The 11,662-nt window shown below is 46.5% G+C and overlaps 1 protein-coding gene across 1 annotated transcript; it reads right to left on the reverse strand.

Moving 5' to 3' along the window:
- Nucleotides 1-6,836: 6,836 nt before the first annotated feature.
- FZD7 (frizzled class receptor 7) lies at nucleotides 6,837-10,996 on the reverse strand. The gene has a single exon (XM_051624087.1). The coding sequence runs from the start codon at nucleotides 10,453-10,455 to the stop codon at nucleotides 8,728-8,730; it is 1,728 nt and encodes a 575-aa protein (XP_051480047.1). The 5' UTR covers nucleotides 10,456-10,996; the 3' UTR covers nucleotides 6,837-8,727.
- Between the last annotated feature and the right edge of the window lie 666 nt (nucleotides 10,997-11,662).

Here is an 11,662-nt window from a genome sequence, read left to right on the forward strand (position 1 = left end):
CTAAATAAGATGCAGCCAGGGATGACTTGAGAAATTAACACACAGTCCTTCACAGCTTTATTTTTATGTATATAACTCAGTACTACACCTTTAATGTTTGTCTTCAAGTAATGTATTAATGTCTGAGGGCTGCGGTGAAATACTGACCACAGGACACTTTATTTAACAAAGCTAGTTTTAATGAAAATAGATAGCAAAATGGAAGAGTTACTTAAGCAAAATTGTTGAGTCTCTTGAGATTGTTTTCTGTTTGTTTATTTTCAATTCTTGTGTTGAGAAGTTTTGATTAAGATTTGAATCAGAATTCAGTGCTGCAGAATCTTTACTTGAGGAAAATGAGAGGTGTAGAGTTAAAGTGTTAGCTCTGTTAGTTAATGTAAACTGTATTAGTAAAATGCCAAAAACCTTAAGGAATCTCAGAGATAGAAAACAAGATCCCTGTCCGTGGGCAGCAATACAAAACTGTGCTTTCGTAACAAAGCAAAACTATCCCCCGATTAATTAATTTTTGCATATAAGGGATTTTCTTATCAGAAAAGAGTTTCTGGCCCACAGTAACTGTGAAGTACAGTCTTTTAAATCTTAGAGAACATTCAGATCCAGGCCTTCAGTCTAGCCTACCATAAAAGCAGAAAGTTGCTGTGGGATTTGGCCTGGGCTCTGGAAACCCAGCCCACCTTCTGCTCCTGCCTTAGAAGAGGACTATGGTTCAGGCCCAGGCGCTGTTTAGTCTCTTTGGGCACAGACGCTGTTTGGTCTCCTCCCGTGGTCACTATGAGCTGATTTAGAGAGGCCAGATCTTTGTCTTCATCTACTTTGTGCCTGAATTCTTTAGCCTTCATGAGAGTAGTTTCTGCAAATCCAGTAGCTGATTTACTATCTTCAGAGAGCAGAATGTGTAAATAAAAACAGTACGAGTAAATCCTCTCTCTAGAAGTGCTTTCTATCCACTTGCATAATCCAGCTCAGTTCCAGCCTGGTATGCATAGTTGTGTAAGGGTGTCAAATGACATCCCTTTTGCTGGCTGTTGGCCCTAATGGAATGCTGTTTTGTGCATCTCGTAAAATAAGGACAGGAAAGGCTGCCTGAAACTTTTACATTTCACTGTTAATTAAAAAAAGAGAGAGAGAGAGAGAGACAGAGAAAAAGGCAAGAGCATTACAAATAAGAAACACTCTTTTCATCATGGATTAAAGAAAAAAGATTCCATCTTTACATTTAGTTTTTTACCCTTTCTAAAGACTGACTTTTGCTTTAGATAATCAAAGCTGGCTTTGAACTAGCACACCAAAAAAAATCTTTTTTTTTTTCCTTTAAAAATAGCCCTATAGATATATATGCGTATCACAGCCTTTCATTCCTTTTATAGATGGTTTCATTTTCTGTGAGAATGTGAAAGTTCTGAGTGATCCAGAGCTCACACAGGCACTACAACAAACACGGGGAATGAGGTCTAGGCACACTATTGCAATTAACACCAGTGTTTAATTAGCAGACAGCTGCACTGGGCAAGGGCCTGTTGATGTTCTCCCTTCACTGGGTTTTTGATTATTTACCTGTAGTTGTAACTTGCAGTTGTTACACTCACACTACACATACACACACCCCACATGGAAAATTTGTGGGAAGAAGCCATGTCAAAGCAATTGATCTGATTTGTGCTTTAGGTAAGTATTTTTGGAAGTAGCTCTCTTTGCTGTCTTCCATAAAAACTCATAAGTTATAGGGTTTATTTTGTTTGGGGGTGGGGGAGATTTGTAACTTAGCACATGCTTTGATGCTTTTAGGAATCCTTATTGTTTTGTTGGTTTACTTTATTTAGCAGAAAAAACTGATGCGTGATGAAGGTGAATGGGTGCAGAAATCTCCCGCAGGAAAGGCTGGCACCAGGGCAACACAGAAATGTTTACCCCAGTCAGCTTAGATTCCTCCGTATTTCATTGGAGTATAGCAGGCTCATGCTGTTTGCTCTTGTTGAGGCAGGAAAATGTCCGAACAGCCAGCTAATCCTACCTGCCCACCTTCACTAAAGAGAAAAATGTTGTTGGAGGTCATGGTAACAGAAAAAAAAAACTGTTGAGGAACTAAGAGATGAAGTGAAAACATGGCAGGAAAAGTGGGTTCTCACTGCTAAGAGTCAGATCAGGCCTTGGACAAATCTGCTTTAGACCTACTATGATTATTTAGATCCTGTTTGCAGCAAGCTGAAGTGAACTGAGGATTTAAAGAGAGACAGTAGAGGTGTCACGGAGCCAGTTTGTCATAACTGTGCTTATAATAAGCACACAGAAAATGAGAGACTGAGGAGTACTGGAAGAGCTAGGCACAGTGCAACACCAGCACAGATGGGCCCAAATCCTTATCTCTGCTTTGTCTAAGCACTAGGATAAAACAAACCAATTTTGTCTGACTGTACTCAAGAGCTGTTGATTTTCATGCATGCCCAGTTTGGTGTAATTTTCTAGTTACCTGGCTCATGTCTTTATACCCTCTCACCTTATATTTGAGCCCTGGCTAGAGTGATGTTCCTGTGAATGCATGTGCTCAGCCTGATTAGTTTTAGATAAGATACTGGAAAATATACAGATAATTTATTCTAGCTGGTGGTCTTGATTCTGTGTTCTATAAAATGGGACCTACTTGCAGAACATCAGACTATGGGACAAAGATCTGACTGAGGTATTTGTGCAAACCCTAATAGTTGTATTTAATTTCTTCTAATTTTGAGAGTATTTATTCTCACAACATTCCTATAAGTTAGGGAAATGCCACTGTTCCAATTTTATAGGCAAAGAATTAGAGACAGAGATGAGATTTTCCAGTCAGTTACCTAGACGTGCACCTAGGAATTCAAGCACTTATGCAAAATGCTTTCTATATACCTGCCTGCATCTTCAGCTGCCTGAACACTGCTGTAAGTCTGGTTGTAAGTGGTCTGTCCACCATCTGTACCAGTGCAGGTAATCAAGCACTTGTCTTCCATATCTTAGATTAGTGCCTACCTGCTGGAACACCCTCTTGTGTGCATTGGAGCCAGGTAAGATGTTTTTCTTCCTCTACAACTCCTGTCAGAATTCTCTATTCCCCACAAGCTTTTTCTGAAGTCCCTCTGTATGTTACGCTGTGGAATAGAACAGCTTAGTGGTAATAATCTGAGTCCTTGCCTGGCCTGACAGAGAGCATTGCCTTCCTGCAAATTGGTTTGAGAACAATGCTAGGGTTGCCAATACCTCCAGTAAAGGTAGAGGTAGGGGAGAACTGGGCCTCTTTTTTTTTTTCTCTTTTTTTTTCTCTCTTTTTTTTTTTTTTCCTTCTAGTTGTTATCATGGCCTTTGAGATCTTGGTATTAATAGTAAGGTTCATAACTACCTTGGTGGCCACATGATGGGGTTCATGTCCATGACTTGTGCAGCCAAGGCCTACTAATACAGGCTGTTCATCTAGGCAGCACACTCGCACACTGATTTCTCCACCTGTATTCTTAGGAGTAACATGCTTATGCAAATGGTTGCATATAACCAACCCAAGTTGTGACACAGCTAAGGCAGCCAAAATTAACCATGACTAATACGGATAAGTGATCCCCCCTATTTACAATTGTTATTTAAAAATATGCTCTGCTTATTTTGGCTTTGTATCCATATTCTTCTTTATTCAGTCCCATAGTTTCCTTGCATAGTTAGGCTGGCTGTACAGAGCAGAGCAGGTGTTGTAGAGGAGTACACGCTTACGATGCTGTTTGAACCTGTGCTCACTGTATGTCATTCAGACAAATCCTCTGTGGCTGCAGCTGTGGTAACGCTGTGCGCAAGCCCGGTCTTTACCTGGATTAGGAGTAAGTGCTGTGCCTTATTTCCACTGATCTGGTTTTGAGACAAGCAATGCCCAGCCACCCAAACCAGGCAACCATGGACCTTGGGCTTAAACAGTCTCAAAATTCTTCCTGTCGTTCTCTGTGGTGCAAACTGGTTGTCTGAGCAGTGTTAAACCCCGATACACATATTTTAGTTGTACATTTGGGGCATAATTTTAGTCAAAATATGTCTGTTCTAAGTGGGGCATTTGGGAACTTGCCATGCACTGTATTTATTCTCCCAATCCTATATTATCCTGTGCAGTGTTGGTAGCTGCCAAAACCACACATTCATGTTGGCATGACACAATTATCCTGGTTTATATAGAACAGGCTTGGCAATAGTCTATCTCAATGAACAGTTATAGTGCTGAAAGATTCAGAGTCATCTTTTCCTCTCCAAGCAACAGACTCAATTGCTTTCAGCTGGATTCATGGTTCTGAAAAAAGAGCAGGAGTAGAAAGCAAGTATGGGAGAGCAGGATGTACACAAAGTACCTGTAAGGTCTGGAAGGAAGTGAGAATGAGATGCAGAAAAAATAGACTATTTAAGATACAAGCTAGTAATTTGGTTTCTAAACCTATGTGAATTTACAAATGTTTACTGTTGCCAGCTGGTGAATAGAGAGATGTGTGGTTTTTTACTTGCACGCAGAGCTATTGGTTGTGGGTGAAATACTTAGACAAGAAAACATGCAATCCTTGGTGTGGGTATTCCACCAAGAATAAACCCAAACAAACACTGACGTGTTATAAAAGCACTTTCTTCCTGCAGAGACAAACACTTCGTTGCTGTTGTTTTTCATGAACTTTAGAATTTTTAAAGCCTCCTGTTTAACTTGCCTGAAATAATAAGACTTTATTCTAGAAAGTCTCTGAAGAGACAAACATCTATGAAAGTTAAGAACCAGTGTTATATATTTTTCATTAAAATGTGTATGCTTTAAACTTATCAGGATATTGATCAACAGTAACTATTACTTACCATGGTCTTGTGAACCAAAAATGCTGCATAGAAAAGGGCCAAAGGTGAGGGGTAGGAGATTTTCTTAAACATAAAAAGATGTTGACTGAAAGTGGACCTAAACATTAGCCAAAGAAAAATAATTTAGCAGCAAGTAGCAAAGGTTTAGTAAAGGCTTATTTTTCCTCCTTTTTTCCAGAGAGCTTCACAAAGAGATTTTAAAAATTATACTCCATTATGAAAGTAACTGGTACTTTGTTATCAGAATGGTGATAGATTTTTATTCCAGAAGGCCAGACACTATCACTACTTGAAATTCTCTAAATTGTTTCCACTGTGAGCAAATTCAGTCTTGATGTGTCACATCTGCTTAAAAGTGAACAGCAATTGCTTCTACTTTACACCAGCATCAAATTTCACCTACAATCTAAAATTTTAAAGATCGAGATTTGGATATCATGTGTAAATTATTTTAAATCCAGAAGTACCTAATAGAAAATACTGAAATAAAAGCATCCAGACTTAGCAGTTTCTGTTGGAAACAACATTTCCTTTCACATATGAATGTCTCATGAGCTTAACAAAAAAAAAAAAAATCTATTTAAGTTTTTCCACATATGGACAAAAAAGCAGCAATCGCACCTAAATGTAGTTTCTCATCCAGTTTGCAAGGATGGGTGCTGAGTGGAGAGAAGAGCAGGGGGCCAGGCTGCCTGCATGAATTGTGGGCTTAGCTGTCCATGATGTATACTAAGGATTAATTGCATGTTTAGTGACACTGCACAGCACTGGAGTGTCAGTCACAGCACTGCTCCTGCTTGTTACCAGTCCCTCAGAGCGCAAGCTGTTGTAGCTGTTCCATCGCTCTGGCCGGCACTGATGGATTAATGAGAGGAAATGTTTATAGAAAGGTTCAGGTTTCCTAAGTGAGGGGAATGAAACACCCTTCAGCAATGGTCAGCAAGCTCCCTGCCATGGAGCAGTTTGAAGCAGCCTAACTCTGAGGAAAGCAAAAGCCTTTTCAAAAAGGAAACTTGACAAGCGCGTGATTCTGGGGAGCAGCTAGAGGTGTTTTCAAATAAAAGATGTGGCTTTTTTAGAGAGGCAGTGTGAATGGGACTAGCTCTGAAAAGAACTTCAAATCAGTAGTTAGTACAATTTAAATATAAACAGTTAAGTTTGAGAGCAGTGTCCAAAAAGTAGTGCCCTGAAAGCACAACTGTTGCACGCTGTGCTCAGTAAATGGAGCAACATTACACTATAACCACTGCTACTATGATAGCATCCAGCTAAGGCATCTTATATCTCTGTTCTGTAACTTAAATTTTACTAAAGCCTTAGTTTAAAGCAAAGGAAAGGTGATGAACCCAACAAATAGGCTGATATCATGGCAAGAAAAGCTGGCAACTGTCATTTCACAGGTGTAAAATTCCGTTTGCCAGGGAACTTTTGTGATTGTAGCAACAGCTTGAAGTCTAAACACTCATTTCAGTTTGAAAAATGAAATAAAATAGACCATTGCATAGAAGCTATTTGCTTCCAGATGACTGTGATAAGAATGAATGTAGGCTTCAGGCTAGCTATTAAGATTAAAGTAAAAGTCACCTGAACAAAACGGGAGTAGCAAAGGTGCTGGGGGAGAAAAAAGCCAGTTCAAAACACTACCCTTTGAAAGCTACTGAAAGGACCTAGTCCTTGGTGTTTCCCTAAAACACTCTGTCAAAGCAAGGATTTAATTTACAGCACTTGTAGCACCCTCCAGTTCTCAATCTCGAAGTCCCTTTGGAATGGGAAGAGAGCATTATCCTTTTTTCCTAGATAAGGAAACTGGTTTATCAGCTTGCCCTTAGCAAGAGGCAGAGCCTGGAAGAAAACCTGGCTATGATGCAAGTACCTCAAGTGATGGCAAACATTTGAAATGGTCTCAAAATGTGATCAAAAAGGCCAGTTTCAAGTCACAGCTGAGTTTCTGGTCAGTGTATTTAAGTGTTCAAAGACTGAAAGAACTTCCTTAGAACTCTTGTATTAAAAATTATTTATTTAGTGATCTGTACATGGGATGAAGCAGGGCCTCATACAGACCTTCCAGAAAATCAAGTAAAAACTTAAATACATTTTCTTACAAAAACAAGATTTACAAAATGTACATACTGCACTTGTCTTACTTTTTTTTTTTCCTTACTCTTCCACGTGCACATTGTAAAAGACAAAAACCTGAGCTCTGCAACTCTGTAATCAGATCTACTGAGGGACTTGGCTGGTGGACCCCATTCCTCATGCCCAGACTACTGGTATGCTCTCAGCAGCAGTCTGCCCCCTCACCCTGAACAGGTTTTTTCTTTTTAAGTTTCACTTCAGACACTTTTCCCCCCAAAAAATGAAGAGCAGCTATAGGGTGGAGACTTGCTAAAAATCCAGAATTTCCTATTTTGTCCTTAGGCAAGAATACACACACACACACATATACTTATAAAAACAACCCTTCAGTGAATATAAAGGTAAAGTAGTATGCAAAAAAATAAAAAACGAACAAGTCGACATATAAATTTCAGAATAGAAAAATCTGTCACATTTCAAAAAGAAAATGTGTTTGATTATTCATTTTTTAATGTCTTTCCTTCCAAGACGTGATCACTGGAAACTTAACCAGCTGCATTTTAGCTGAAATGAGAAGGCTCCTTACGTGCGGTAACTGCTTGCTTTTGAACCCCAGCCCCCTCCTGCACCATGAGCCATTGCCATGCAGTTCAGGGAACTTGAGGAGCAGGCAGAGGGTCCATCGTGAGCCAAAAGGATTCCTTCCGTCCCCAAAAGCCGGCTCTGTATTGACTTTACCTGCAGTGAGCCCACAGCAGAGCAGGAAAGCAAGCAGGTTTATGGGAAGGAAGGAAAAAAAATCTTATATTTATGTTACATATTTTAATGATTCTTGTTTTGGCAGGTGCTCTCAGTTACACTCTTCTTGCCCTCTAATTCTTTCGGCTTAGAAAAGCGGCCCATATTGAACGGCAGGAAAACATCCTGCCTTCTTTATTCATAAAAGGAATGTTTATTTCTGCGAGCTCCTCACATCCAAGGGTGAACCTCAACGACTTCTTTTTGTTAAGTTTGCCCATAAAAACCGATCCCATGCTTATGCCTTTCTACATAGAAAACACTTTTGTTTCCCCCTTTGTCTCCTAGAACAAAGGCAAGGGGGAAAAGCATTCTGCTGAAAAGCAACAAGTCATTTCTTTTCAGGGTATAGAATACCAACCCCCTCCTTCCCCAAAGCAGCAAGAACAACAGACCGAGGGCCGAATTTTCACTTTGAAACAATTGAAACAGGTATGACTGAGGTAAAAAGGAACTTGCGAGCTGACAGAGCAGAGGCATCTCACCAGCACGGTCTGGGCTGTAGCTGGTTTCCTGTACTCACGTGGTAGCTCCAGCTCGGGCGGTGAGCTCAGGCTGGGGAGTGACCTGCCTGCGCTGCAGCTTGACCCCAGCAATTCAGAGAGGGTTTGGCTAGTTCTCGGCAGGGGCAGCTCAGCAGATCCGGCTTCCCCCCGCTCTGGTCCAAAGCAAAGCAGGATGGTTTTAGTTGGGTTGGGTGTTTTCCTGCAGAGGGGTAGTAGGAGAGAGAGGTAGAGCAACTTCTTGTGGGTGAAGGACTCTCCCATCCCACTACTGGCCTCTTCTGTGCTTTTCCACTTAGCTGTACATAAGCACCACTGGACACAGTCCATCTGAAACTTTACACCAAGATATTTTTTTTTCCCCCAAATCCTCTGAGAGGAAGAAAAAGTTTGGAATAGCCTCACTTCCTCCCTCTTCAGGGAGCCATTGCCTTCCTCTTCTGCCAAGTATCCCTCTCTCGTCCGTGTGCGCATGCATGTGTGTGTGTGCCAGAGGGGGGACCAGGGAATCTCATACTGCCGTCTCGCCTTTGCTGCCGGTGCTGAGTCTGTGGTAGAAGCGTCGCCAGGACTGAAGGGTTTTGCCAGACCAGATCCAGAAGCCAGTTGTGATACCAACAATCATGGTCATGAGATACTTGATCATGAAGACAGTGAAGTCTGGACTCATAGGGGCAAAGTGGCTGGGACAGGGCACGGCATAGGTTTTGCAGGTCTGGAGGAGCCATGTCTTCTCCCAGGTGCCACGGAAGGCCTGCTCATAGAAGTAACAAGCCAGGACAATGGTGGCAGGCACCGTGTAGAGGACACTGAAGACACCGATGCGCACCATCAGCTTCTCCAGTTTTTCTGTCTTGGTGCCATCATGCTTCATGATGGTGCGGATGCGAAACAAGGACACAAAGCCAGCAAGCAAGAAGGAGGTGCCAATGAAGAGGTACACAAACAAGGGTGCCAGCACAAAGCCCCTCAGTGAGTCCACGCTGTAGATACCTACATAACACACCCCACTCAGTACATCCCCATCCACCTGCCCCATGGCCAAGATGGTGATGGTTTTGACAGCAGGCACAGCCCAGGCAGCCAGGTGGAAATACTGGGAGTTGGCCTCGATGGCCTCGTGGCCCCACTTCATGCCAGCAGCCAGAAACCAGGTGAGGGACAGGATGACCCACCAGATGGAGCTGGCCATGCCGAAGAAGTAGAGGATCATGAAGAGGATGGTGCAGCCTTCTTTCTTGGTGCCTTGGGCCACAGTACGGTAGCCATCCTCGGAGAAGCGCTCCAGACACACCACCCGCTCCTCCAGCAAGAAACCTGCCGCATAGGCCACTGCCACCATGAAGTAACAGCCTGAGAGGAAGATGATGGGTCGCTCTGGGTAGCTGAAACGGCGCATGTCCACCAGGTAGGTGAGCACGGTGAAAAGGGTGGAGGCGCAGCAGAGCACAGACCACACGCCCACCCAGAGCCGGGCAAATCGCACCTCTGCCTCCTTGAAGTACATGAGCCCGTTGGGCCGGGCTGGCTCACAGGGGGCCCCGCAGTCCCGCTCCCCCAGGAACCGGTAGCCCAAGTAAGGGGGCACCTTGAGCTGCCGGGGGCAGGAGAAGGAGAAGCCAGAGGGGGGCTGTGGCGGCGTAAGGAAGTCAGGGAGGTAGCCAGCCGTGGGGTGGGCAGTGGCCCCCCGTCCCGCCGCACCGCCAGGCCCCGGTGGGGCATCGGATGTGTTCTGCCCCACGCAGATCTCGCCTGCACCGTGGACAGGGAAGTTCTCGCAACGGAGCCGCTCTGGCCACTGGAAGCCAAACTTGTTCATGAGGGCCTCGCAGCCCTGGCGGGCCCGCTCGCAGAGAGAGCGGCAGGGTGGGATGGCCTGCTCCAGCACGGTGCATACCGGGGCATACATGGAGCAGAGGAAGAACTTGAGCTCGGCTGAGCACTGCACCTTGACCAGCGGGTAGAACTGGTGCACTTCCAGCCCCGCGTCCTCCTGGTTGGTGTGGCCCAGCAGGTTGGGCAGGATGGTCTGGTTGTAGGCGATATCCGTGCAGAGTGGGATGGAGATGGGCTGGCAGAAGCCGTGGTCCGGCACGGAGATGCCCTTCTCGCCGTGGTACTGTTGAGCCGCCGCTCCCGCGAGGGTCCCCAGCAGGGCGGCCAGCACCGCGGCCAGCCCCACTAAGGGGCAGCCGCTGGCGGCCGCTCCACCGCCTTCTCCTCCTCCTCCAGCCCACATCGCCGGGGCGGCCGGGGGCCCGGGAAGCCTCGAGGAGTCCTTCAGAACTGGGCGCCGCGGCGACCCAAGGGCATCAGCGCCCGGAGGGCGGCGGCGGGGCCCCTTCCGCGGGGCAGGGGCGCGGCGGCGGCTCCGCGGCGGGACCTCTGCGACTTTCTTCCTCGTCGCCGTCGGGTCGGCGCTCCCAGCGCGGCAACGCTTCCCCCGGCCAAAGTTTTCTTATCCCGCTGGAGACGGCGGCGAGACACCAGACGGGCGCGAAGCCTGGCGATGGCTCCGGCCACCTCCGCGCAGGGTCCCGAGGCGGCGGCGCTGCTTCTCGCCCGGCTGTGCGGCCCCAGCGCCGGGGATTTAGGTTACGGCTAAATGGATTATTACCGCGCCCGGCTGAGCAGGGTACTTTACTCCGGGGTTTAAATAACTTTTAAAATCCAATTACTGCGCGATCCTCCCCGCGGCTCAGCTGGGCTTCGCTCCCGAAGGGCGCCGCTGGGAGCTGTGAGTCGTAGGCAGCCGTGCGGTTCCCGCCTCGCTCTCCTTCGTTCCGTTCCGTTCCGTTCCGCCCGCGGCCCCGCCAGCACCGCCCGCACCGCGGCTCCCAGCCCAGCACGGTCGCGCCGGCACAAGAAAAAGACCCATATACGCGCGGGCGCGACGCGGGGCCCCGCCCCTGCCGCCGGCCCCATTCAGAAACCGCGCCGGGGGCGGGGCCTCGCAACGCCTGCCCGCCAATCCCCGTGCAGGGGGCGGGGCGCGCCGGAGGGGCGGGGCAAGAGAGGCCGGCGCTGAGGGGGGAAAGTTGCGAACAACTTTTTCCCATCCCCGCCGGGGCGGGCTGGGCCGGGGGCGGGAGGAGCCGCGCCGGGGCCCCCCACCCCCCTGCCGCAGGGCAGAGTCGGGAAGGGAGGCCGGGGGGGCCCAGCAAGCTCGCTCAGGGTGGCCCGAGCAAACTAAAATTAACTGACTGCTTTCTGAGCAGGCTTAAAAAATGCAAACAGCTGCCTGTGCCCAGACTTATTAAAAAAGAAGAAAAAAATGGGGGAAAAACATAAAGAAAGGCAGCGCCCTGGTACGTTTGCAAAATGAGCTGATTGCGATGCCGCGATGTTCGTGTCTGTGCACCATCGCCTCCCCCAGCGTGGGGGGTTTGATATCGCAGCATGACCGTTCCTTTTTGTTGGCAGAATAAACGCCTTATTCATGAAGA

This window comes from Apus apus, chromosome 6 (assembly GCF_020740795.1).
Source record: "Apus apus isolate bApuApu2 chromosome 6, bApuApu2.pri.cur, whole genome shotgun sequence".
NCBI classification, from domain to species: Eukaryota; Metazoa; Chordata; class Aves; order Apodiformes; family Apodidae; genus Apus; species Apus apus.

Excerpts from the sequence above, each read along its gene's own strand:
- FZD7 (XM_051624087.1), bottom strand. The coding sequence starts at position 10,455 with ATGTGGGCTGGAGGAGGAGGAGAAGGCGGTGGAGCGGCCGCCAGCGGC.